Source organism: Taeniopygia guttata, chromosome 19 (genome assembly GCF_048771995.1).
Source record: "Taeniopygia guttata chromosome 19, bTaeGut7.mat, whole genome shotgun sequence".
NCBI classification, from domain to species: Eukaryota; Metazoa; Chordata; class Aves; order Passeriformes; family Estrildidae; genus Taeniopygia; species Taeniopygia guttata.
This window is the reverse complement of record NC_133044.1, coordinates 10,584,502-10,611,622: the sequence shown is the minus strand read 5'-3', so window position 1 is coordinate 10,611,622 and position 27,121 is coordinate 10,584,502. Positions and strand designations below refer to the sequence as shown.

The following is a 27,121-nucleotide window of genomic DNA, read 5'->3' as shown; positions in this document are numbered from 1 at the left end:
CAGCTGTCAACTCCTTGCACACTGGATTAATTAATAGGCTCATCAGAAAGAAATGAATTGTCTTCTAAAGGCATCCATCTAAGAAAGTTGGAGTGATTCAAGCTCTGGGAGGTGCCTGTTTCTCTCCACTGACTCTCTGTGCAATCTCTGTGCAAGCCCAGGCACATCCAACTGACTATTACACATTCAGATGAATCTTAGGCAAGATGAATCCTACAACGAGTTTTGCAAGTGCATTACTAATGCAACTATTCTGCTTTTCTCAAGGGAAAATGTGGTGCTCTTCACGCTGTGTTAAAACAGATGTTTTCAGCTGCTCTTTATTTTAAGAATCCCCTTTTGGCCATGTGAATTTTAAGCCCTTCATACAAAGACAATTATTTAACGGGGGTGTATCACTCAGAGAACCACGACTGCTCTGAGGTTACCACTCGCCATAAAGGTGATCATGGGCAAAAGAACCCTCGGCCACTGATGCATTTTGAAGGCATGACTGGACTTGCATAGTCAGGTGGCACCAATAACTCCCACTTCTCACACAGCCTCCTTGATTGATTTTTTGTTATTCTCTCATAATAAAGCTTCACTGCATTTCTCTGATCCAGCCCTACCTCAAGCAAAGGTTTTGCCAATAGGAGAAAGCAAACAGAATTAAACCCTTCAAATAATTATGGTCTAAAAGACCCAGGTGGGCATCTTTTCTTTTACTGCTCTCACAGGAAAAGAAAAGAAAAGGAAAGAAAGAAAAGAAAAGAAAAGAAAAGAAAAGAAAAGAAAAGAAAAGAAAAGAAAAGAAAAGAAAAGAAAAGAAAAGAAAAGAAAAGAAAAGAAAAGAAAAGAAAAGAAAAGAAAAGAAAAGAAAAGAAAAGAAAAGAAAAGAAAAGAAAAGAAAAGAAAAGAAAAGAAAAGAAAAGAAAAGAAAAGAAAAGAAAAGAAAAGAAAAGAAGAAAAGAAAAGAAAAGAAAAGAAAAGAAAAGAAAAGAAAAGAAAAGAAAAACAGAGAAATTTTGTTGCTGAAGTCCACAAAGAAATTTGAAAACACATAAAAAGAAACCTTTTGACAAAGTTCTGCTTTGAATTAATTTACTGAGACTTCAACAGTGACATGACAAGAGTCAAGAATAAGATTGAAAATATATTCTTTGGTCCCCTCACTTAGGAAATACATATTTGAAGTATCACTTTGCAAATAAGCTAATCTTGGTGCTGTGCCCTTAAGATGAAGGGAATATGTTTTTATGTGAACACAAGAATTAATAATCTTTCAGCATTCTCTATGTAGAGAAGGAAGGAGAGCAGAGAGATTAAGGGATACACAAAATCACAGAATTAAAGAATGGTTTGGGTCAGAAGGGACTTTAAAGCCCATCCAGTGCCACCCCCTGCCAGGGACAGGGACACCTTCCTCTGTCCCAGGGTGCCCCAATTCCTGTCCAACCCTGCCTTGGACACTGCCAGGGATCCAGGGGCAGCCACAGCTGCTCTGGGCACCCCTGTGCCAGGCCCCCAGACCACCCTCACAGGGAAGAATTTTTTTTTTAGTAACTTGCTTCAGCTTCTCTTTTGAAGAATAAAAATATTTCAGTGAGACATAAAATTTTAGCACAACCATTTTGGATGAAAGGAAGAAGTCATGATTTTTGTACTTTCTGCTCTTCAGTGCATAAAAAAATACAGCATAAAGAAGTTAGACAAGAAAAAGAAATATGAGCAGCATGAACTGTTCTACACAATATTTTTGACTAATCTTTGCCTTTAAAAACATAACCTGGGAAAACATGAGACCAAGACCTTTTTAATACATCATCAGTTCTTTATTGTCCTAATTTTGCTTAATTAAAAAAATATTAATGTTAGCCTAACAGTGACTAGTTGTGGACAAATGTTTCTCTCCTTGCTCTTAAACCTCAGCAGAGACTATCTGGAAATCACCAGGGAATGCTCAAAATCTGGAGGAAAGATAGGAACACCAGAGAATCTTTTGGCTTTAAAGGTTTCTCTTCCATTTAGACTTTCCATTTGCTATCCAATTCTCCCTTGAGATATACACGTAACAGAGCATTGCAGAAATATATGTAAAAGTATCACTTCTAACTCTCTTTTTGACAAGCAAGTGCAGAAATTCTTTTCATACCTGATGAACCTGAGTCCTGCCCTGAGGATGTGCAGGGCTGGAGAATGGAAGTGGAGGAGGGATGAGCCCATTGCTGAAGCAGCCAGAGTGGAAACTCCTTTATCTGGAAAAGTTTGGGAATCTTCCTGTCTCTGGGATGAGGTTGTTATGTAAAAGCATGGAAAAAAAGTGATTAAAAAAAAGTGCCAGCCCACCTCTGTGCAGTGCTCAGTCTCTTCCAACCTCAGGAACAAGTCAGCAGTGTTAAGAAATGTGCTGGAAATCCCACTGTGTAGGAGCCACTAAACCAAAGCAGTCATTCAGAAAGTGCTGTGTGTTAAACCTGACGATGTGGTAAAAACCAATGGAAATCACAAAGCCAGGCTTCACCACAACTCCAGTGCTAGCAGCTCCTGGACAGCTTGGGGAAGAGCAATGTCCAAATCCTCCAGGTGACCCTCACTGCACTTTAGGACAAGGCATTTTGTCAAGAATAAAAATTCAAACTACACTTTTTTTCCAGTCAGCTCAACTACTTCAGTTTAGACAAAAATACCCAACTTTGCAATTTTGTAATTTCATAAACATTCTCTTTATTTTTCTCTTAGCTTCCTCTCTTGCTGATTATTTAATTAAATTAGCTCATAAACTGTGACAGTTTGATTCCTATTAGACGCTGTAGTGAATTTGTTCAGACACTGACAGCAACACTCAGGATTCCCTGTGCTTGCTGAATTCCTACAAACACATCAGCATTTGTGTTTTGCATTTGTGCCTTTTCCACACACATGTCACATGCCAACTACAAATTTCAGGATATTTTACACCAAAACGGTTCATCCAGCAGCCAGGCTTTCTCACCCTGGAGTTCCCAATTCTCACTCTAAAGGAATTTTTAAAAAAGCCTCACATTTACCTCTTTCTGTCCTCTGACAGGCCAGGCTGGATGTGGCTTGGAGCAACATAGTCTAGTGGAAGGTGTCCCTGCCCATGGTAGAGGGGTGGAATTGGATGGGCTTTAAGGTTCCTTCCATCCCAAACCATTCCATGATTCTACGATGGGAACTAACTCAAGATGGACAGCTTACAGTCATCATTCTGCAACTTCACATTAAATCATTAAAATTCACTAAATAAATACAACTTGGCCCTATTAAGAGTTAACATTTGGGACTGATTGTTTCCTGCTTGGAAAGAGCAGAAAGTAAGTATTTTTATTTCAATCAGTATTTTTATCATATATTAACAGAGAATGATCAGACATTTGAGAATTCCCTTGTTTATATTTTGCTTTTGGATAGGGAAATTATGATTGCCTAGTCTTAGCATATCAACAAGACACCGCAGGATGCCAAGACAGGAAGAACAGTTGCTTGACAGGAGTTGTTCCTGGATGTTTAACAGAAAGTTCTATGTTGCAAGACATTTGGAACAGACTGACACTTTGCAAACAAAAATATCATTTATCTCTCAAATTACCTCACATTTACAGCAAAGCTATGCCTAAATCACCAGGATGGGGAACTGTCAGCCTGTTGGAACTTGGCTGTGCATGAAACCCAGTGTTTGCCTTGTTCTACCTTTCTAGAAACTGTGACTCTGAGAACTAAAGCTCCCTCAAACTGCATCCCATAGAAAAAGAGGCCAAAAATCAAAAGGTTCGGTTGTAGCATTCGCTCTGCCACTGCCCTGCAGTGCATCAGGCAGAGCAGGCTGCATTGAAAAAGTCTCTAATGACTAATTTTCATCTTAACAATGTTAATATAAAATTTTAACTTAAATTCTTCCTAACTTGGTGTTGAGGTGAGTTTTTTTTTACTTCCTCAAATACTTAGTTCTATTTTCTTGGTATTCCAGGTGAAGTCCCACATATACCACAGAAAACATCTCAGGAATCAGATGGTAATTCCTGCTCTTAAACAGTAACCAAAAATAAGGATTGGGATACTCTGACCAGTCCTGAAGGTGGATGGTGCTGCAGGAAGCAAGGAGAGGGTGTCAGCAGCACACGGACCTGCGGGGTACGGACAGGCTGACCCGGGAACCTCCACATCCACCTTCATGGAGAACAAGGCTTTCCCTGGCCCGAGGGAGCCTGGCAGCCGCCAGGGCAGGTCCTCCCTCGGCCAGCGCCCACAGCCCCATGGCCCCTCACAGCCCCATGGCCCCTCACAGCCCCATTGCCCCTCACAGCCCCATGGCCCCTCACAGCCCCATGGCCCCTCACAGCCCCATGGCCCCTCACAGCCCCATTGCCCCTCACAGCCCCATGGCCCCTCACAGCCCCATGGCCCCCAACACCCCTCACAGCCCCATTGCCCCTCACAGCCCCATGGCCCCCATCACCCTTCACAGCCCCATGGCCCCTCACAGCCCCATTGCCCCTCACAGCCCCATGGCCCCTCACAGCCCCATGGCCCCTCACAGCCCCATGTGCTCCCCACAGCCCCATGGCCCCTCACAGCCCCATGGCCCCTCACAGCCCCATGTGCCCCTCACAGCCCCATGTGCCCCTCACAGCCCCATGTGCTCCCCACAGCCCCATGGCCCCCATCACCCCTCACAGCCCCATGGCCCCCATCACCCTTCACAGCCCCATTGCCCCTCACAGCCCCATGTGCTCCCCACAGCCCCATGTGCTCCCCACAGCCCCATGGCCCCTCACAGCCCCATGTGCCCCTCACAGCCCCATGGCCCCCATCACCCCTCACAGCCCCATGGCCCCTCACAGCCCCATTGCCCCTCACAGCCCCATGGCCCCCATCACCCCTCACAGCCCCATGGCCCCTCACAGCCCCATGGCCCCTCACAGCCCCATGGCCCCTCACAGCCCCATCACCCCACGGGCCGGCTCAGCGCCCTGAGGTAAGATGGTGAGAAATGGAAGCTGCCATGAAGTGCAGCTGAGGCAGCTGGAAAGGGGCTCAGCCTGGAGAAAAGGAGGCTCAGGGGGGACCTTGTGGCTCTGCACAGCTCCTGAGAGGAGGGGACAGCCGGGGGGGTCGAGCTCTGCTCCAGGGAACAGGGACAGGAGGAGAGGGAACGGCCTCAGGCTGGGCCAGGGGAGCTCAGGGTGGATTTTGAGAAAATTCCTTCCTGGAATTCATTGTCCAGCCCTGGCACAGCTGTCCAGGGCAGTGGTGGAGTCGCCACCCTTGGAGGGGTTTAAAAGCTCTGTGGGCACTTGGGGACAGGGGGCAGTGGTGGCCTTGGCAGTGATGGAGAACAGTTGGACTCAGTGATCTCAGAGGGTTTTTCCAACCTTAATTATTCTGTGATTCTAAGGCTGCATGAGCAGCCTAAGCTCGGTGAGACTGAAGCTGTGTACTGCTTTGGTCAACTTTTTTTTTTTTTTTTTTCCAAATTATGATAATTTTAAACATACTGGAGGGTGCATGCAGCATCTTTCATCTACCGACAATTATTTTATCTAAGGACACACAGAGATACCAGAGGTTCCATAAACAAATGGCAACAGTTCAGTTTCACAGAAGCCCACATTTTTGGAGTGAAATGTGTGAACTATGACTGAAAACAGATCGGACAGACACTCACACACTTCCTAAAGTTCAGAAACCCTTCCTGTCTGTGTCCCTCACTTTGAACTGTCTTGTTACTTAAAAATATTATTTATAAATAATGATTTATCTTTTAACTGTACATAGGGGAATTCTGCTCTGATATTTTCCCTGCTGGGGATAAGAAGCCAACAGGTCACACCCATGTCCCAGCAGTCAGCCTTCCTCTGCCTCTCCAGATGACATTGGGACTGCTAAAGATGGAAGCTAATAATAAATGGACTTTTCTTGCAAAAATGCTAGTCATGACTAATATTGAGCAGTGTTGCTGTGGCAGGGCAGCCACCACAGCTGGGCCCAGCCCCTGCAGCCAGTGTCTTGCCACAGGCAGTCCCAGTGTGACCAGCCTGTCACACCTGTGGTGGCTGTGGTGGCCAGCAGGTCAGACGCTGGCCAGCCATGGTTAATGTGACCACAGATCAGATTGGACTGGGCTGGAGCCCTGCCGAGGGTCAGTGGAGTCTCATCCTCGGGTCAGCAGTCAGGGATTCTCTCTGAGGGTCAGCAGCTGCCTCAGGCAATTCCTCAAAGCTGAGCCCTCGCCTTTCTGGGACAGTGACTGCACATTCCATAGAGAGGCTACCCCTCTAAACTCTTCGTAATTCTCATGTCATTTGGGTAGTACCAATTCCATTTTACATTGCAAATCTGTATTTAAGTGTTTGCAGGGCTATAACTTCACTGATTTATCTGGTTTCTAGAAATAATCTCATTTAAACAACTTATTTGTCTGTTTTACAATCTCCAGCAAAAGCAACCTCCTGCGCTGACCTTATGTGACTGTGGGGAACAATGGTTCATGCTTCAATGTGACAAACTGTCCTGTTCTCCACATTTCTGATACAAGGCCTTTAGGTATCACCGGTCTGACAGGAACACCTGAGCCAAACTGAGGGAGTAGTTTACTAGGGATCTGCTGACTTTCAATATCCTTGGATCATTGACTTGAGGACAGGCTTTCCAGATTCTCTCTGGCTCCATCACAAAATGTAACTGACCTGCAGCACCATCCAGCTGACAAAGTGTAACTCTCCCACTCACTATTCTGCACAGAGCAACCACCCACATACCCACCTGGAGCAGGTGGTAGGAAAACATCAGTGAGGAGTGAGGGGATCATAGAATCAAATAATGGTTTGCTTGGAAGGGCCTTGAAGTTCATCCAGTGCCACCCCTTGCCGTGGGCAGGGACACCTTCTATCATCCCAGGGTGCTCCAAGCCCTGTCCAGCCTGGCCTTGAACACTGCCAGGGATCCAGGGGCGGCCACAGCTCTTCTGGGCATCCTCTCTCAGGGCCTCCCCACTCACAGGGAACAATACCTTCCCAATATTCCATCTAACCCTTGCCCTCTGGCAGTGGGAGGGCAATCCCCGTGTTCTGTCCCTCCATCCCTTGTCCAAAGTCCCTCTCTTGGAGCTCCTTTAGACACTGGGAGGAGCTCTGTGGTCTCCCTGGAGTCTTCTCTTCTCCAGGTGAACAACCCCAACTCTCTCAGTCTTTCCTCACAGCAGGGGATCCTGCCTAACAATGATTCCATAGAAAGAAAACAACTCTTTAAGTCCTTATAGGAGAGGCTGGAAGGCCCTGGTTATCCTGGGAAGGACATACTGCAGGTTTGTTTGGAAGAGGGTAGAGGTGTTCTGATTGTGAGAAGGGATATTAAATCCCTAACACACCTAATCAGCGGAAAAGGTGGTGAGTAACAGTAGCTTGAAACCCCTTGGGCAAGCAGAACTCCCCACAAAGGAAAGAAGGGGCCAAACCCAGCAGCACTAATATAGAGATTTTATTTCGACTGTATCGAGTTGTACAGCACATTTTGTTTGTCACAATGCCATCAAACTGACTCAAGTTTTTGGCCAGCACATTGTGACGCTGAAACTCACAAGAGCTAAAAGCAGTTTGGACTAATGGCCTGAATGGGAGGGCCAGCAGTACCTGGTTTCTGGCTTCCTCATCACTTGCGGTCATTCCAACACGTGCAAAACAGAAGCAAATCCAAGTTTCTTCTGCCAGGCCAATGGTCACACTTCCATGTCCGGCAATGACTGCAAGGTACAAGGCAGGGGAGAATCTGAAGCAAGGTGCCTTTTCTTCCCAGAGCCAAGTTGGTTGTTCCCAGTATGGAAAAGAAGCAGAGTCTAAGTAAGTACAGGGTCTTCAGAAGATGAGCTTCACTTACACATCAGGATTTACAATACCAGAGGCTGACAAGTCAAAGTGCAGGAAAGGGTCCTTATTTCATTCCTCCTCATGGAGATGACAAACCATTTCTGAAAGATGTGGGAGATCACAACAGTGTCAAGTCCTTTGCCTTGTTAGCAGACCAAGGTTCTCCCTGCCACATACTGAGTCTCAGCTCCTGAAGTGCAGAATATATTGGAAAGAAAACCTACATTTCTGCAAAGAAATGCCCCACTTTCAAACTCTTCTTCCTGACTAGTATCCACAGATGCCTTACAGAGGAGGTAGGATGGATGCTCCCCAAGGGATCTAGGGATTACAAGCCCACTGAAGCCCACTTTAGAAACCATTCTTCCTTTCTAAACCCGGTTTTTGTCCTTAGGGTGAGTTGGGATTCCTGCTCTCTAGTTTAAAGGAGAAGCAGAGAGGCATTTACAAGTTGGCAACTCTGAACTTTGACCGCTGTACAGGAGACAAAAAAAAGAAGTCAAATTCAAGAGGCATTTCAGGTAGCACTGGGGCAAGTCAGCGAGTTTGTTTCCACCACTGAACAAATGCCACATGTTATGGTTATCACTGTAACTGTACATCCTAAAGTGAAAAGCACAGACCATAGTGTCTATGTCAGCCAGTGTCCTTCCCCACCCCTGTTTTGGTATCGATGCTTCATTCTCCCTTCTTCGGGTTACATTAAGTGCACAGAAATATATAGCAGCATTTGGACTGAAACCCTCACATACACCAGACAGAACATTCCAGGAGGTAAAACAACACATTATGGCCTATACCCTCAAGGTATCAAGTTTTCAGGATAAAGAGCAGTAGGAAGTGGAGAGCTGAGGGCAGAAAAGGGGAGGAGGAGCAACACAGGAACATGAGTTCTGTTTCCATGCCAGGAGAGGATCAGGGTGCCATTCCTGTGTTAGCACCAGGCTGTGACACTACCGCAGACAAAGCAGACGGGCAGAGCAGAAGTGAAAAGCCAATCCCCCATCTCCCCATGGTGCTGGGGGCAGGGACAAAGTCCAGTGTGACACTGATCCCAGCGGAGCCTGAAAATGGGCACAATCTGCTCAGCCCTTTTCAGCTGGAATGAATTTCTCTTCAGAGCCCGAGAGAAAATCAGTTAGTGATGGCTAATGAGTCTTGTTCACCAAGCTCATCCCAAATCACATTCATGGGAAGAAAATCTACAGATCAGCTCCCGGCTGAGGCCCTTCCAACACCCACAATACCATCCAGAGCTTGCCCTCTTCTCACACAGCAGCCTGCCTTTGGAGGGGGAGGTGGTTCTAAACATGCCTTTCTATTGCTTTGGGGGGACTTTGCACAGGCAAAGAGCAGGGAAAACATTGCTTTCCAGCCCACAAAAGGAAGAGGTTGTGATCTTCTCTCAGGTCTAGGCCATCAAGGCTACAACACATGGGCCCACCAGCTCCGAGGTGGGGACACAGCAAACTCTGATCTGAGCTCCTCTGCTCCAGCCTGGCAGCGAGGCTGCTGCAGACAGTGCATTCCAGCTTGGTGTTCAAGTGTTGCACCAAAGGCCTTCACAGTTACCCTGGAAGCAGAGTCACCCTTCAAACCCACGAGAGAAAAGGCTGGGCTTAGACAGGTCCCTTGTCTGGCATTCAGCTGGAAGCTGTGGCAATGGGTTTCTTCATATGTTGGCTCATGAGCTCCCTGGCACGAGACACTTGGATATGGTCATAACAGGAGTTACAAACAAGGACAGGGTCGTACAACTGCTGATCAGGGATGGGCAGCTTCAGATGGCAGCAGGTAGCACAGAACACATTCCCACAGTTCCTGTCAAGGAGCAAGAAAACCAGTGAGAAGAGAGCTGGGATCAGCACAGCAGAACTTTAGCAAACACAAAGGGTCCAGGTCAGGGCAAAGCACCAGCCTGACTGAGGATTGTAAATGTGTTTCTTATACTGTGGTCAGCAGTGCAAGCAAACTGCTAGTGCTGACAGGGACTCGCTGCTGTCCCGGAAAGGGATCAGAGGCCTTAACACAGAAATGAGAACAACGTAGAATGGAACTCTGGAGGGAACTGATGAGTCCCAGCATGTAGTGGATAGACCTAAAAGCTTCTCCTGGGAGCTGGAGGGAACAGACCTGGCAAAGGGGATTTTTGTGACACCAGACTGAGGGGAGGAAGGGCTAAGAGCGCTGACATTTTTACCTGCAGTGGTGCCTCCGTTTGGCCAGCCAGAACTCACAGTCACAGTTGAAGCAGTGTGAGGCCATGTGGTCTGGGACCCACCGCGTGACCTAGGGCAGACACCAGTCAGCTCCTGTCTGTATCCCCCCAGTGACAGCTCTGGGCAGGCTGGGGGTGGCTTTGGGCCACACCTCACAGCGAGCCTACCCCACCTGAGCCATTAGCAGCAGAGGATGTGTCAAGGACACGCTCACTGCCTCACTTCCAGACCACTCTCTGCTACTGTGCCCACCCAGGTCAGCTGCAAAAAACATTCCCTCCCACTGCATCACAGCTCTGTGATGGGACACACACCTCAGTTTCCTTCTTATCCACAGGTTCCCAGCTTGCTTCTGACAAACAGTCCTCGCTGTGGTCAGAACAGAAATCCTCCGTGTCGCTACCGTCTGATTCCTTAAGACATGTCTGCAAAACGAGACCAGGTCACCAATCCCGTCTGCTGCCGGGCACACACTCCAGGGCATGTCCTGTTCTGCACACTCTGTGCTGGTAAGGGGCAGCTGGGTGGCTCCCAAGCCCCCAGACATGGGGTAAAGCATCCATGTGTGTGTAGGAGTTTGGTCCTCAAGCAGCAGAGATACCTCGGGGTGGAGGAGGACATGCCCAGGACAGGGATACAACTGACAGAGGAACAATCTTTCCCACCCCCTCCCAAAGGTATGGAGAGCTGTGGGTTGGAGAGGGTACAGGGACCCAGCGTGGGGTGTGTGTGAGCGGCCTGTACTCACAAAGTCATCCTCATAGTCCATGGGGGGCTCGGCCGGAGGGGCGCAGAAGTGGCGAATGTCCAGGCGCAGCTGCAGCTCCCGCACCTGCCGGCGCAGCTGCTCCACCTCCTGCTTGTAGCTGGCCTCGATCTGCCGCAGCCGGTGCTGGATCACATCCGTGGGGAAGGGCAGCCCGTCGTCGTCCAGGTAGAGAGGAGGCACAGGAGAAGGACATTTTGGCGGCAGGTGCTTGGGACCAGAGGCTTGTTTCAGGTGACAGGGCAGCCACAAACGGCTGGGCTTCCCCAAATGTGTGCTCACATGGCCAGTGCAGGCCGAGGACTTCCCACCTTCCCTGCCAGACCATGGGCCACTGAGGCACAGGCCTGGGGCCCGCAGGGGTTTGCTGCTCAGCCTCTTGCTGCAGCAGCCATAGGAGAGGAGGTGTCTGGGTGTCGGCTCCCCGTTGGGCAGTGATGTCACCATGCCTTGAAAACTGTCCCAGTTGCAGCCCAGGAAGGAGAACTCACTGCTTTGGCTCTGGGAAATGGGCTTGCGCCATTGCTCCAGCAGGAGCCTCCCCGGCTGGCCAGGTTCCTCAAAGGGCATGCTCCGGCCAGCATCACCTCTGCCCTTGTCTGCATCTGGGCATGAGATACCCAGGGCAGGGCCTGGGATGTCCTGAGAAGGGGTGCCTGGTGCCAGGGACTCCTGGCTGGAAATGTCTGGGCGGGTGGTGATTCTTTTAGGACAGCCTCCTCCATTGGACACAGTGCCAGCAGCCTTCAAAGGTTCCTGGGGACAGGTTTCCAAATGCCTTCCAGAACTGGTGGGAACCTCGTCACTGTTCTCCTGTCCAGAAGGATTTGTATCTGGACCTCTGCCATCCAGTTCCTCTGTGAGTGTTCCACTTCCCTCTTTTGCCTCCACAGGGACACTGCTGGCTGGCACAGCAGACTGGCTGCCCAGCTGTCTGCTCAGCCCTTCATGCTCAGCATGGGTGCTGCCTTGCAGGGGAGGATTCTCCTCCTCCTCCTCCCTGGGCTCTGCCTCTCCTGTGGCCACTGCAGCACCTTCAGCCCCCTCAGTGTTGGCATGCCGGGCTTCCAAGCCCACCCGCACCTCCTGACAGTGGTTGTTCAGGTTGGGGTCACTGGATGTGCGGGTTAGAGGGCTGCTGGAGTCACAGGCTGAGAGCAGGTCATCCATAGATCTTGTCTTTGGTAATCTAGAACCCAAAAGCAAAGCAAATCTCACAATAAATCCCCCAAAACTTCCCTGGTTTCAGTCAAAACTGAGACAAGGGCAGGGAAATAGTCCCCATTGCAGCTCCAGGGGTCGGTGCAGAGGGGCAGTGCAGCTGCAGGAGCTGAAATGCACAACACCACAGTGTGGCCTCCTGCCTTTGGGGTGCAGCAGGGACCTCAACTCCTTCTCCAAGTGGCTGGGGCACTGCTACAGAGCTCTTGGTCCCACAAGGAAGATGAGAACAACAACAGAGAAACTACAAGCAGGAAGATCTGTGGGCATGCAACACCCTGAGCCTGAAGCTCTAAGCTCTTACCTGTCCAAACACCTGCCACTGAAGTCCTGGCTCTGAGATCCGGGGGGCATGTAGATGTCCATGTCCTCCTGTCTCAAAGGATGTGGCGAGGAGGCTGGGAGGTACACGGCTGTCCAGAGGTGCAGGGCACGCACGTGGCACACGGGATGCAGCACCTGCGACATCGTCCGTGTCAGAGCCCAGTGCCTCCAAACCCCTTCAGCCCCTCCCCAGTGCCTGCCAGGGGAAAAGCCTGGCAAGCAGGGCCAGGAGCTCTACTGACCTGCTCAGATCCGGGCATGTAGAGCAGGTTGTGGAAGTTCTTGTTGCCAGCCCTCAGCAGGGACCAGACAGAGCAGGTGCGCTTGTAGATGTTGTGCATCTCGCGCTCGCAGGGGCTGTTCCCCAGGAAGGTCCCGTACAGGCAGGAGTACGTGTGCTGCACCAGCTTCACCTGTGGCACGGAGGGGGAGCCACGCTCAGAGCCACGGGGAAAAGGGGGCTCCTGCCTAGAGGAGACATGTCTTCCCCTCCTCTGTGATGGCTCATGCACTACCCACCCTGGCTGATCTCACTGCTGTCCTTGCTTCCATACTGGGCAGGACAGAGATCACTTCAATTGAAGGGAAAGTAACACTTAGCTGATACCAAACCCATCCCTCTAGAACCAAATGACTCTCTAGAACCCTGTCCTGCATTTTTTTGGTAAGACAGAGATTAATTTTTCTCCCCTATTTTATTTTTTAAAAAATATTTCAGACCCATGTAGCTCTGAGATATGCAAATCAAACCAGTGCTGCTGCTGGCATCTGAATTCCCTGGGGTGTAAAGGGACTGGAGAAGGGATTCAAGAAAATCAGAGTATATAAACCCTCCACCACCCCTTCACAGGAGAACAGATTTAAACAGATTTAAAAGAAAATAAATTTAGATGAGATGTTACAGAAATTGTTCCCTGTGAGGGTGGTGAGGCCCTGGACCAGGCTGCCCAGAGAAGCTGTGGCTGTCCAATCCCTGAAAGTGTCCAAGGCCAGGCTGGACACAGCAGTCTGGGGTAGTGAAAGGTGTCCCTGCCCATAGCAGGGGATGGATGGAACAAGATGCACTTCAAGTTTCCTTCCAACCCAAATCATTTTGGGATTCTGTGATTACATCACATCACAATGTCCCAGGTTCTGCAGACCTCTTTTCTTTCAACTCCAGTACTGTAAAACACCACAACCTTCCCTCTGTCTCTGCTCACATGCATTTCTTACCAGAAAAGCTTCATTAAATTCGAAGAGGCAGGGAAATTGCTTCAGAAGCTGATGAACAGCATCCAGCCACTGGAGAAAAACTGGGCACTGCTCGTTCTGATCCTCCACCTTTTCCTGGTGTCCGCAGCGATCCCCAAACTTGTGACCAAAGTCCAGCCAGTCCGATTCAACGAGCACCTGGAAGCCCTGTGATTAAAAGAAAAAACAACTGCAGAGACTTTGCTGAGGACATGTGGCAGGACAAAGCAAGCCCCATGCACCAGGAAAGGCTGGGAAGGAGGCTGCTGCGGTGCCTGGCTTGGGAGCAAAGCCCACCAGGGTTGGAGGTTTTCAGACACAAACTAATAGCTGTTATGTCTATGCAGTAACCAGCTCAGAGAATTCAGAGTAGGGAAGCAGCTGAACTTTGAGCATAAGATGGTATTTCCCACAGCACTTCCCCAGGCTGGGCAGAGGAGTGAGGAACAGTTCACCCAAAACAGGCAGGAAAATAACAGGGAAAACTCAACACCCACCACAGCAGCTCAGAAACACCACTAAGCTTATTCCCAAATGCAGCACTGCTCCTTTCCACGGGGATTCTGAGATAAAAGCTGCCTTTGAACAGACATGAACTGCACTAGAGCACAATCCTACCTCCATGGTCCTGTAGTAAGGGTCCAGGAGAATCTTTGCCAGCGCCACAATCTGTGGAGTCCTGTCCCAGCCGTCGGAGCAGTGAACCAGCACCGGACGCCCTTCTCTGTCCACGGCACTGGAGACCAGCACTGCTGCCTTCAGCATGACAGACAGATGCTGAAGCCACTTGGTGCTCTCCAGGGCTGAAAGCCAGCTGCAAAGGGAAAAAAAAAAGCAAGAATGATTGCTTAGCTCTCCACTGAAGAAAAAACCCAACATTTTAACTTCAGTTTTCTTGGAGTCCTCAGCAAAAATAAATCTTTTCCAAAACATGTCCCAGAGGAGTCAGGGAGCCTGGAAAGAAGGGCAAAGAATCCAACCCCAAATTTAATTTTTCTCAAACACACCCACATTTTAGGAACCCCCAGAGGATACACACAACCAAGTGACACTCAGACAGTGCCACAATCCCTTCTGGATTAATGGATCTAAATTAGCATCATTCAAGCACTGTTAGCACTTTCCCACCCCTCTGTTTTCTCAGTTAGAAACCTGGGATAAAAAAAGGAAAACGGAGTGAAAACCCCCCACCCCCCCCAGGTCACTGTCAGATATGGCATCAAACTCAGCTAGAGAAGAGTCACTCACTTGCTGGGGTCTGGCACTTGACTGCAGACAGCACGCAGGTACTGGAAGCTGTTCCGGATGGAGTGTATGTTGGCCATGCCCATGAACACGACCTCACAGTTGGGGTAATACTCTGACACGAGAGAGAGGAACATTTAGAGAGAGCTACAGCAGCTACAGAATATTCTGAGCTGGAAGAGACCCACAAGGGTCATTGAATCCAACTCTGCTGCTACTGCAGCAACTGCCTCCACACCCCAGCGCAGCCACCCCTCACACACCACTCCTGGTGTTCATGGAGTCACCAAGGTTGGGAAAAACCTCCAAGATCATTGAGTCTAACCATTTCCCAGCACTGCCAAGGCCACCATTGACTCAAAGTCCTCAAGTGCCACATCCACGGAGATGTTAAACCTCTCCACAGATGGGGACACTAACACTGCCCTGGGCAGCTGTGTCAGGGCCTGACAGCACTTTAAAGAAGAAATTTTCCCCATATCCAACCTAAACCTCCCCTAGCACAGTTTGATACCACTTCCACTTATCCTGTCCCTGTTCCCTGGAGCAGAGCCTGACCCTCACCTGGCTGCCCCCTCCTGTCAGGAGTTGTGTAGAGCCATAAGGTCCCCCCTGAGCCTCCTTTTCTCCAGGCTGAGCCCCTTTCCAGCTCCCTCAGCTGCTCCTGGTGCTCCAGACCCTTCCCTAGATCCATTCCCTCTTCATGGTCTTTCTTGTCCTAATAGGCACAAAACTGACCCCGGTGGCCAGATAAGGGGGACAGTCACTGCTCTGTGACCACATTATTGCTGGTACAGCTCAGGTGTCATTGACCTGTTGCTCACCTGGGCACACCTAGGTACATGTTCAGCTGCTGCCAACCAGCACCCCCAGGTCCTTTTCTACTGGGCAGCTTTCCAGCCACTCTGTCCCAGCCTGGAACGTTCCAGTGGGGCTGCTGTGAACCAAGTGCAGGACCCAGCACTTGGCCTTATTGAACATCATCCAATTGGCCTTGGCCTGTTGATCCAGCCCGTCCAGATCCCTGTGTGGGAACATGCTCCCAGAGACCAAGCATCAAAATGCTGTCCGAATCCCCCGCTGTGCCCTAAGAGCCACTGCCAGGCCCAAGAAGAAGATGCTCTGAATGTTCTTGGCCCTCGGTACCTTCGCATTCGCAGCCGCCCCCCTTGGCCCTGTTGGCCACAGCTGCTGTGTAGGACCTGGCATCAAGGATCAGCAGCTTCTGAGGGGTTCCTGTGTTCTCCACGCCCGAACACGCCGTCAAGGACGAGTCTGCAGGGACACACAGGGACTGAGCTCCTGGCACCTCCCTCCCTCCTCGCCTCCCTCCACCCCAGTGCCACCGTGAGTGAGCCCAGAGAGCCACCCACACACCGCAGTCACGGCACGACGGGACAGCGGGGTAAAGCCCTGTCCTGGGACAGCCTGGCAGCCCCTCTGTGATGCCCCATGCAGGAGGGCTGGCAGGAGCCATCTCACCGAAGTCGGCGTCGCAGGGCTCGCTGCCGTCGCTGCTCCCGGCGTGCGGCGCGGCGCCCGACGGCCTCGCTCCGGGGTTCAAGGCACAGGCTTTGGCAATGGATGTCACCAGGTACTCGTCGTCGGCGTTCCGCCAGCCCCACCAGCTGATCTCGGGCTGGCTGCAGCGCGCGATCACCGCCCCGTTGCGCGCGTGTCTGCGGGGACACGGAGCCTCGCTGAGCCCCCGGAGCCCCGCTCCCTGTGCACAGCCAACCCGAGCTGCTCCTGCCTGCAGCTGCTCCATCTACAGCACTGACTCCACTGACAAGTGAAAGAGGGCAGGGAATCTCAAACAACCCTTTTTCATCAACGCAGCAGTGACAGAGAGGCTAAACCAGCCTCATACTTTTATTTACAATATTATGGAATCATTTAGGTTGGAAAAGACATTCAAGATCCCCAAGTTAAATCTCTTACTTCTATTTATATATATATGAATATATCCTGTAACCTATAAATATAGAATATATAAAATAGATATTATTGTATATAGATATGACTGTATTTACAAATGAAACCAGAGAGAAGAACTTAAGTCATTAGGGTTGTATTTTGGGAACGTCATAGTTATTTCATAGAATCATGGAATAGTTTGGGTTGGAAGGGAGGTTGACGATCATCTTGTTTGACCCCCCCCGCCATGGGCAGGGACACCTTCCACTTGATTTTAAGGCTCTTCTATTCTCGCCTTCTCTTTCTTTTTTTCCTCACTCAGATTTCAGACCCTTTGTTAAACCATTTCACTTATCACCTGTAAGTTGGGAAGATGAGCTCACTTGGCATCTGACCAGGGAGTTTCTGGGTGGAGGCCTGAGCTGGTGTTTATCAACAACCCCTAAATGTGAACCCTACCCTGGCTGGGCTTACTAACGAGGAGGCCTGAAGTAGGAATCAGTGCATTTCTCACATGAACACACTGGTCAAGTCATTCCCAACTGGCCTGGAAAGGGAAGGGACTGTGATGTGACAAAGCTGCTGATGACAGAGAATGACCCAGAAAGTGTGAAATTTAGCATTAATAAGTGAAGAGTATTTACAGGTGATCAAAGCATAACCCCAGCTGTGACACGGAGCAGTTCGGTGCAGATCCCAAAGGCTTTGAAGTCACTGGGAAGACCTCAAAAGCCTCAAATCAGTGCTCAAGAGAAGCATAAAGGTTAAGGATGTGCTAACAGTTACTGGGAAAGGAGTAAGAAGTAAAATATTATGGCTTCACATCTTAACCATCCTAAAATAACACAAACTCTTCTCAAAAAGGATCATGTTGTAGTCAAACCAAGCTCCAGAGATGGGTGGCACAGACACAAGCAAGCACTGGAATGATCACGCCATGTTCCAGGAACACAAGTATTTCTTGGACAACAAACAAAACCAAGAGTGGACTCACAGCCACAGTGCAATGTGGCACTACTAACTGGTTCCAACACTTGGTGGCAGGTTCACCAAGTGACCACAAGACAGTCACCATTCTCCCAAATGGGTGTAGGAAATCTAAGATAGCAGATGCCCCACAGATGCACCTGGAAAGAGCACCTGCATCCCTATCCTGTTTGTTATGTTTCCCTGAAGTGCTGCTCCTGCTGCCTGGTTATTCTTGGAGATGGGAAAATGAACTCAACAGCCCTGAACCAGACCCACACACCAACCATGCTCAACCATCCCACCACCCCTGCTGCAGCATTTATCTGGAGACCACACAATCAAGCAATGGTTTGTGCTGGAAGGAACCTTAAAGCCCATCCCATTCCACCCCCTCCATGGGCAGAGACACCTTCCACTATCCCAGGTTGCTCCAAGCCACATCCAGCCTGGCCTAGGACAGGGATCCAGGGGCAGCCACAGCTCCTCTGGGCACCCTGTGCCACCACCCGCACAGGGAACAATTTTTCCCCAATATGCCATGTCACCCTGCCCTCTGTCAGTTTACATAGCTTCCTTAATGACACCTCACAGATAATAACAATGAACACTTTAAACTGAAGCCTTCCAAAGAAATAATGTTCATGTTTGGCCAAGTCAAAACACCATGGGGACCCTTTAAGTGCAGCTCTGTTTTGCAAGGTGACTTGCAGAGCAGTCACTCCCAGGAGATCTATTTCTGCCTTCAGGATCACTCAAGGATGGATAACAGAGAGCAGCAAAGGCTTTGTTTATAGTAGTAAATGAAACAGAGCCAAGGTGTGGACTTAAGCACCATCCTGTGATCATCCAAGCCTGTTTGTGAGCCACCCACAGCTCCTGGCCTGTGCCAAGCAGCACTTTCCCAGACAGTGCCTGAGCACGTTTTTGGGAAAGGCAGGTGCTGTGCCAGGGACTGCTCCCAGCAGGCAGTTTGGGGGGCAGGACAGGGTGCAGGGCACTGCAGCTGCTCTGGGCAAAGCTGCCGATGTCGCCATGGTCATGCTGAACTCACAAAACTCTTGGTAAAAAAACCTCTGAGCACTGAACAACAGCTGGGGACTTTCAAGGGACACGGTGACCTGCCAGTAAACAAAGAAATGCGGCAGCACCAGTGAGTGTGAAGCCACCAGCAAGCAGAAAGTACAGCAGGTGCCAGCAGAGGAACCAAAACCACAGCTGAGCTTGCAAGGAGCTTCCCAGGGCAGGGGAGAACCAGAACCTGACTCTGCCTTCCCTGCACATCTCCCCAGCACAAGTACAGGAACCATTTAAGGCCTTTTCTTACCTGGGAGTTCTGGGGAGGTTTTTCTCAAAGGAAAGAGTTTCTTGAAACTGGGATGTCAGAAAGTGCCAGAGTGTTTTAACTGACATGGAGTAAATGATTCTTTAGGGATCCTCAGTTTAGTTTTAATGACTCAATACCCTTTCATGGTCCAAAGCTGCAATATTAAGTGCCTCTGTAGTTTATCAGTTGAGTTTTTCCTCACAGATTCATTCTGAACACAAGGCTAGAGCATATCTGTTACTGTCAGCACATGTCATTTAACCTTCAACAATCCTCCACAATGGATTAATACCTGGTTTAGTGGAAGGCAGCAAGGGGTTTGGAAGTAGACAATTCTCAAGGTCCCTTCCAATCCAAACCATTCCATGATTCTGTGATCCCCCACGTCTCTGTTATTTCCTGGACAAGTCAAGGAGCTTGGCTTAAAGCATAACAGCTTGGAGAGGGTTTAGTGAGCCAAGCCTAAAGGTTCCCAATTTAAATATGTGTGTATGTGTGTATAAGTGCTTCATTTCCCAGATCATTGGGATAAACTCCCATCTCAGTGTGGCAGGATGTGAGAGCCTGAGAGCGAGGCGGAGCAGTGCCCGCTGTCCCCTGGCAGGGGGTGCCGAGCCTTGGGAGGAGCATTCCTGATTCCTGCTACCACAGGCCCAAGGTCTCTTCAAGGTGGCTGAGCAGACAGCCACAACTGCCACACTGTGCCTGTCTGCCTCTCTACTCAGCTAAATAATTGATTGCATCCTTTGCCTTGTTTTAGAAGTGGATTCTGCCTAGAGGCTCCTGCATCTCTCCAGCGCATCTCCGCTGAGGACTGAGATGGAGACCTGAATTTCTGTTTTGCTTAATAGCTAAATTATACTTTTTTCAAGAAATCTGATAATGGGGTACCTTTGGTGTCATGTTTCACAGCTCTGACTGTGACCCGGTGAGATCAGCCTTATCCAAAAGCTCTGAGGTCTATCAGAGTCCCTTGGTATGCAAGCACTCATCCATTCTCTCCTGAGCTCCAAGTGAGGAGGAGGAGCTGAATGTCAGGCTTTTCATTTCCACACAGCACAAGGCACTGCAGAAGCACCCATGACCCTTAAGAACCCTCCTGCACCAAAGACTTCAAGCTTGAGAGTAAAGACTAAAAAAGTGCATGAAAATCAGAGACACACGGGCAAGCACTTGCCCCATCTTGTAACATCACTTGTCAGCGTCTTCTAATCTGATCCCAGGCTGCAAAGGGTGGTACTCAGATCATAAATTACTGGGTACCATTACAGAGATGTAAAGCAAGGAACAAAATAATTGCTGGAGTAGGAAAAAGACATGGCTTTGCCCTCGGGTGGGGAGGCACAGTGGGACAAGCTCCAGCACCAAGCCATTTTTAGCAAAAGGAATCACAAATACAATTAACTTCTTAGCTGAGTTGGCTACAAGGAGGGAAAGGCTCCGTCCAATAAGCTGTGCTCATTAGCACTCTGCTGCAGAACTGAGTTCTAGAAGGAACACACAGTGTTTTGCCACATCCAACAGCAAACCATGAAGTGTGAAGATGCAGAGTTAAGGTACCTGTAAATTCACTGGTTTTGCTTCCTGACTTGCATATTTTCTAATACAGCTCTGATATTTTAAAGTTTTCTTATATTTGGATTTGGTGACTGCTAAGACACAGTCTAAGGCTACAAACCATAATGTACATTTTACAACAGGACAACTGCATGGGTGCCCCTTTCCATCAGCCTCACATAGGTTTCAAACACATCAGTCTTCTGGGAGACACATTTAATGAGGAACCAGCCCCTGTCCTGCACAGCCCTGCTCCATTGACTGTGTGGCCTCCTGCATCCCCCTCTAGATTATTTCTGGAAGGCTGGTCAAGGAATATTTCATAGAATTACAGATTATTCTAAACTCGAAGGGACCGCCAGGGATCACCCAGTCCAACCCCTGTTCCTGCACAGACACCCCAACAATCCCACCCTGGGCATCCCTGGGAGCTTCCTGGAGCTCTGGCAGCTCAGGGCCGTGCCCATTCCCTGGGGAGCCTGGGCAGTGCCAGCACCTCTGGGGGAAGAGCCTTTCCCTAAAATCCAACCTTAACGTTCCTGACACAGCCATTCCCTTGGGTTGTGTCCTTAGTCATCAAAGAGCAGAGATCAGAGCTGCCCCTCCACTGCCCCTCGAGAGAAGCTGCAGATTTGGGCATTCCCAGGTCTGTCCAGGCCTGCACACCCATCTGAGCACAGGGCACCCAGCAGGCTCCTTTTGGCTCAGATTTCTTTTCAAAGTAGCTGCCAGACAAGGACCAACGTGTGGAAAGATTTTGAAACTCTGAGAGAACTTTAATTTTACCTCATCTTGCAACATCTCCTGTAGGAGGAAAGTCACCCACACCTTCAAATCGAACTGAGAACAGCAAAGGAAACTGCTTCTCTCTTCTGGAAAACACCCTGCTGCAGATGGTGCTGGGAGAAGGAGCCCTGGGAGCACCTCCTTTGCAGGCAGGAAGCAAAGGGACAAACAGCTCTCCTGCCATCCCGGTCCCAAAGCCCCTGCAGGACTACGAGGACACTGCAGCTGTCATGAGTTTGCGGGAGGGAATTTGGGTTTGCATTTACCTGTACACCACCACAGGGATCCTCTTCCATGACCTGAACGAAGCCACATTCTCCAGCTCCTTGTCAGTGATCCAGACAGGGACCAGCAGCTTCTGGGGATAACTGGAACAAAGTCTGGAGAAGAGAAAGAATGAAAGGCAAGATGAGGACTGAGCAATCAAATATCTGCCCCAGAGCAGCTCGCATTTCCCCAAACTCAACGTGCAGGACTTTGGCACTTTCTCCTCATATCTGTCTCAGTGCAGCCTCAACAAGTGAGCCAAAATGTGCTGACAGGAATGAGCTGAGAGAAGACAACCTCCTTTCACCTCAGGGCCTCACCTCTGGACTCATACTAAGTATCCTAGGACTTCCCAGGATGCCTTTGGAACAACCTATGGATTTAAGAATTCATGAGGGTTTAGGGGAATAGACAATAATTTACATGGAGTTTTTGTTTTGTTGTAGCAAGTACACTTTCTGCCCAGCAGAATATGACACACTGTTCAGTGAGGAAGACACAAATGTGCACAGAAATTTAGCAGCGGGGACTGGGGGTATGCAAATAGTGACAGGAGTGAGATCTGCAGCAGAAGTTGTTCGGTGGGGTGCCAGAAATCAAATTCTTATAGCTATGTGAACATGTAGCAGCAGTGAGAGGAGAACTCTGAGAGCAGAGCCAGAGGGCAGGGTGACATGGGATACTGGGGAAAAATTGTTCCCTGGGAGGGTGGTGAGACCTTGGCTGCCCAGAGCAGCTGTGGGTGCCCCTGGGTCCCTGGCAATGTCCAGACCCAGGGTGGACGGGGCCTGGAGCAGCCTGGGACAGTAGAAGTTGTCCCTGCCCATGGAGGGGGTGGAATGGGATGGGCTTTAAGGTTTCTTCCAGCACAAACCATTTTGGGATTGTAGCACACACAAAATTCCAGGAGTACAGCGGGGCTCTTCTGGCTCCTGCAGCTCCTCCCGGGACAGGTTGAGGGCAGGCTCAGACACAGCAGTGCCTGGGAGCTGGACCAGCTGAGCCCCTGCAGCCAGGCAGGCACAAGAGGGTTACATGGCAAGGAACATCAAAGAGCAGCTCTGGCTCAAGGCTATCCCACCTAATTTAGCAGGAATGCTTCAGGGCAAATGGGGAGCAATGTGAGGAGGGTGAAAGGATCCAGCCAGTAAGCTCCAGAGGGTGGTCTGGTGTTCCTGAGCCCAGGCTATTCCAGCTGATGGCAACAGGCACAATTCAGTATTAGTTTATGGTGCTAGTGAAGAACTGCCTGCCACACTGGAAAATGGCACTGCAGTGTCTAGACAGCTCCTCTGAGAGCCCCAGGCAGAAAGCAAGGGTGGCTAAGGGATAAAAACAACTGGGTGAGGATGAGGAATTCAGGACGCAAAATTAAAGCTGTCAGTTAAGAAGGTGAAGACCAGGTTGTTTGTGGTAAAATGTCTGGGCTTGGACATCTCTGAAATGCCTCAGATTCCATAAATAAAGGCAGTCAGGAAATTAGAGAAGCAGTGAAGCATGACTGAAGATGCAGGAATGTGGGAGAGGGTTAGCACCTGTTCAGGTCTGGAGGAACGTCTGGAATAGCTGAGTCTATACATGAACAGGCTTCACTGAAGTGCAAACAGTTCCCTGGCACCCCAGATGAAACATGGGTGATGTCTTAAAAGTACAGACTGGGAGAGGTAGTCCAAGAGAGCCTCAGGAGTGTATCTTCCAAGAATTAAATCACTGAAACTCTGTAGCCTTAGGAAAACAATAAGATAGAAATCAATAAAATTCAGGTAGGAAACAGGACATCTTTAAGAAGTGAAGCCAAATTCAAGCAAAGTGCATAGAAACAGGCAATAAGATGAAGACAAAGAGGTATGTCCTTCTAGACTAGAATTCCAGAGGAATATGTAGAAGAAGTGAAAACCCAGGATAAGCAACTCTGTTGGCTTAACAGTATCTTATAAACTGATACAAGGAAGGATATTTGTGGCACCCTAAATTTCAGGGAAGGCTGAAATAAGCTGAGCTTGTGAACAAAGTGTGGGCAACTTCCAGGGGAAGGTTAGAGTGACAGTGTGATGCTCAGAATGACCAGCATCCAACCAGAATGTGCATGGATCAACCCCAAGCCTAAAGAGAAACAGGACAGCATTGAGGTAACACTACCAACCCCTGGAGTGACATTAATGACATCCACAGAGGCTGGAAGAGAAGCAGAAAGGCTGCAAGGGCAGAAATTCCCATGGGAGACTTGTGTTGCTTCCACACAGAACACACAAGGTGACATTTTCAGACACACCCAGGTGTTTCTTGGTGCTACCAGCAAAATCATGCAGAAGTCTCTGACTCTTCTTTGGACCTAAGCTGCTCCAAGGTAGAATAACTGAAAATTCCCTTTGTTACAGCATTCATCACTTAGTAGATTCAATAATGTTTTAGAGGGGATAAGGCTCCCACAACAGCAACAACACCACAAAGGGCTACGTTGAGGGCACTTGGGTTTTGAGTCAACACAGCTGTTGGAAGGGAGGTCACCCCTCATGTGTGAGAGCTACCTGAAACATCAATGAATGAGCAGATAGGGCAGATTTAGATTTTCAGAAGGGGTTTTTGAAATATTTTGTGTGCCTGTGTTTTTTTAACAGATGTGTCCCCACAGAGCTGAAGGATGCTCCACTGAGGAAACAGCTGCTCTTGAGAAGACAAGAAATAGTTCAGAACCTCAACGATCATTTTTCACCACAACGGGAGTCCTAAAGGGAACCACCTGCAGTGGGATGGCCTGGAAAGCCCCGGGACCAGCCTGAGCCAGACAACAAAGGGAAACAGCCTTCAACTGTGAGGTTTGGTGGCAGGAGAGGGCAGCTGGAAGAACACAGGAACAGGAATCAACACCTGTGAATGAGGATCGATGGAGAACCTTCTTACCACAGAGATAACAATGGAATACCTTGGTTTGGAAGGGATCCACGAGGATCAAGTCCAGCCCCTGGCCCCGCACAGGATGCCCCAACAACCCCATCTCGTCCCTGAGAGCCTTGCCCAAGCTCTTGTTTCACAGAAGGCAAACACGTGTACCACTAACAGTCCTCACAGACTTACTGTCCACATGTTCCTGTGGCAAATCCAAGCAGGGACAGTAACTATCCTTTTCCAATGGTATGGATAGTATTAAAATTTATAGAGAAGTGTTAAAAAAGACAAAGTTTGAATTAAGAGAAGTCTCAGAGACCAGTAAGAAATACCATCTGGCTAAAGCAGTAACAGAACCCCAGGCAACTTTCTCCTCATAAACTCAAAAGTTAAATAAAACCACAACCGTAAAAAGAAGAAACCTAAAAATGAGCATCAACATTAGAGGAAAAGTGGTTTTGGTTTTTTTTTTTTTTTTCCTTTTTTTTGCAGGAACTACATGTGTATCAAATGCACCAGTACTAAGGCTGATATGAAACCAGTACCTCAGAAAGCCTGAGTGGACCAGATGGGCAATGCTGGAGTGATCCCACCTCCCTGGGTATAAGATCTCTGAAGATGTGAGAGCCAGGGAGAGACCGTGTAATAATTTTATTATCACTGTACACTTTTATCAAGACTGAAGGAGTGGTTATTATAAGCTTGTATTGCTCTCATTTTACAATGGCTGTCGCCAGGAAGGAGATAATAGTTCCCAGATAAGGACATCTCGGAACAGACTTGAAAGACAAGGAACAAAGCCATTACCTTAGAGTATCCTGTTTTTAACAACACTGTTTTGCCAATGCAGGGAAATAAAAGATAAAAGGACTATAAACAGTTAAAAAGTAACCTGATCCCTGTGAATAGAGGCAGGTGGTTATGATCAAAAGCCAGGGCAGGATTTAAAGCCACACTCCCCCAGCAGCAAGAGAGAACTGGTTTGAGTCGCACAAAGCAATTACCCCGCCCCTGAGATCCCGGGATGTCTGCAGGAAGCTGGGACCGGCGGGGATCCCCAGGTAGGAACTTGGCAGGTGGAGGGAAGCAAAGCCATGCCCACACCCAGCTTGCTGAGGTTTATTTTAAGTCCTTTCTTCCCTGGTTTGGTTGGAAATCAAACACCTGTCTTCAGAGAAGGTGGCTAATGGCTGTGGATTACTGGCCATGAAGCAAAGCACAGATGGTCAATGGAAGCTGAGCTTCCTGAAATAGTCAGAGGGAACCACACCCCAAGACCCAGCAGGGAAGAAGGCCCGACATATAGAGACTCTATCTAGGGCAGGGACCCACAGGCTGTGCACTCCAAAACTCCAAAAGCAGTTCAGGACAACTTTTATTTGGCAACCTTGGAGAAACTGTGTAAATGCCAGCAAAGTCATGTGAACAGTCCCACAGAAACGATGCGGCCAGTAGGGCAGAGGTAAAATGGAAATCACCCCCCAAATTTAGTGCTTGTGGCCTGGATTCTTTAGGAAAAGAGAACAGGCAGCAAGCTCCAAAACTGGGATTTCCCCAGTCCAGGGTGTCTGAGATTTCTCATGGTCTCCACAGGAAATCAGTGACCTAGAACTGCCCAATCCATAGGTGATGGGGATGCCTGGACTGGCTGGAACAGAGAGGAAAGGCTGAGGGACACCAGTGGTTTCAAGAACAGGACTATAGGAAATGCACAAATGAGTATGTCCATAACGTTTGAAATCCCATTTGCTTAATGCGACCTGCTGCAAACAGTGCAGCTGCCCTTCTCCAAGAGTACTGTGCTCCTGCAGGAATAGAAGGCAGGCGGGAAACACTGACCGGTGACAAAAGGTCTCTTCCACTGGGAGAGTGGGAAAACCTTGTGGAGATCTCCACTCCAATGACCACAGGGAACACTTTCAACACTGGCTTAACTGAAACGTGACACCACAATGATGGAGAACCCCTGTGTGGGGATATGCCCAGCACACTACCACGTTCCCAGGGAATGCTCTTTTCCCTTCCACACTGTGAAGCTCCCAAGCTGCACTTTGGGGCCACCACCTCTTGTTCCGCCACGTGCTACTGCCAGAAGTTTTACTCCATGTCCTTTGTGAATGCCTTGCCAGCAGCTGGAGGCAGATCACCCTTCGGCTTCTCCTGCTCTGACTGAACGAGCCTCACTCACTCCCAGACTCCTGAGCCTGCCAACAGCTCTCCACTGGCGAACCCCAGCCCCTCACAGAGCTGAACAGCTGCCTGAGTGTATGAAAACTGTGGTTGTTATGTCAAACTGAGCATTTTAGACAGAAGGACTGACCAGAAAGACGAACCCACAATGGATGGACCTCCAGACTCCCAAATGTTTTCCATGAGGAATAAGAGCTACCATACGATAAAGTACCTGAGTCAGCATTTACAGTTCCTGCTAGCTCTGATGTTTGGGCAGTATTCCCTCTCCAATTCCACAATGTGAAAGGCAGAAAGAAAAGGGATCTGGCTCATACTCTGATCAGCCTGGGGGCTGTCAAGGCCAGGATGG

At 49.2% G+C, this 27,121-nt stretch overlaps 1 protein-coding gene across 4 annotated transcripts in view; it reads right to left on the bottom strand.

Moving 5' to 3' along the window:
• Window positions 1-7,463: 7,463 nt before the first annotated feature.
• The window catches only part of MTMR4 (myotubularin related protein 4), a 55,802-nt gene continuing 36,144 nt past the window's right edge, over window positions 7,464-27,121 (bottom strand). For all 4 annotated transcript variants that reach the window (XM_072937231.1, XM_072937233.1, XM_072937232.1 and 1 more), the window contains 12 exons: window positions 21,693-21,806; window positions 16,356-16,552; window positions 16,020-16,148; window positions 14,877-14,988; window positions 14,247-14,442; window positions 13,611-13,796; window positions 12,638-12,808; window positions 12,376-12,530; window positions 10,833-12,039; window positions 10,399-10,509; window positions 10,066-10,154; window positions 7,464-9,686 (listed from right to left, as the gene is read on the bottom strand). In XM_072937231.1, coding sequence (XP_072793332.1) covers window positions 9,509-9,686; window positions 10,066-10,154; window positions 10,399-10,509; window positions 10,833-12,039; window positions 12,376-12,530; window positions 12,638-12,808; window positions 13,611-13,796; window positions 14,247-14,442; window positions 14,877-14,988; window positions 16,020-16,148; window positions 16,356-16,552; window positions 21,693-21,806 — 2,845 coding nt within the window. In that variant the 3' untranslated portion in view covers window positions 7,464-9,508. The remainder of the gene's footprint in view (window positions 9,687-10,065; window positions 10,155-10,398; window positions 10,510-10,832; window positions 12,040-12,375; window positions 12,531-12,637; window positions 12,809-13,610; window positions 13,797-14,246; window positions 14,443-14,876; window positions 14,989-16,019; window positions 16,149-16,355; window positions 16,553-21,692; window positions 21,807-27,121) is intronic.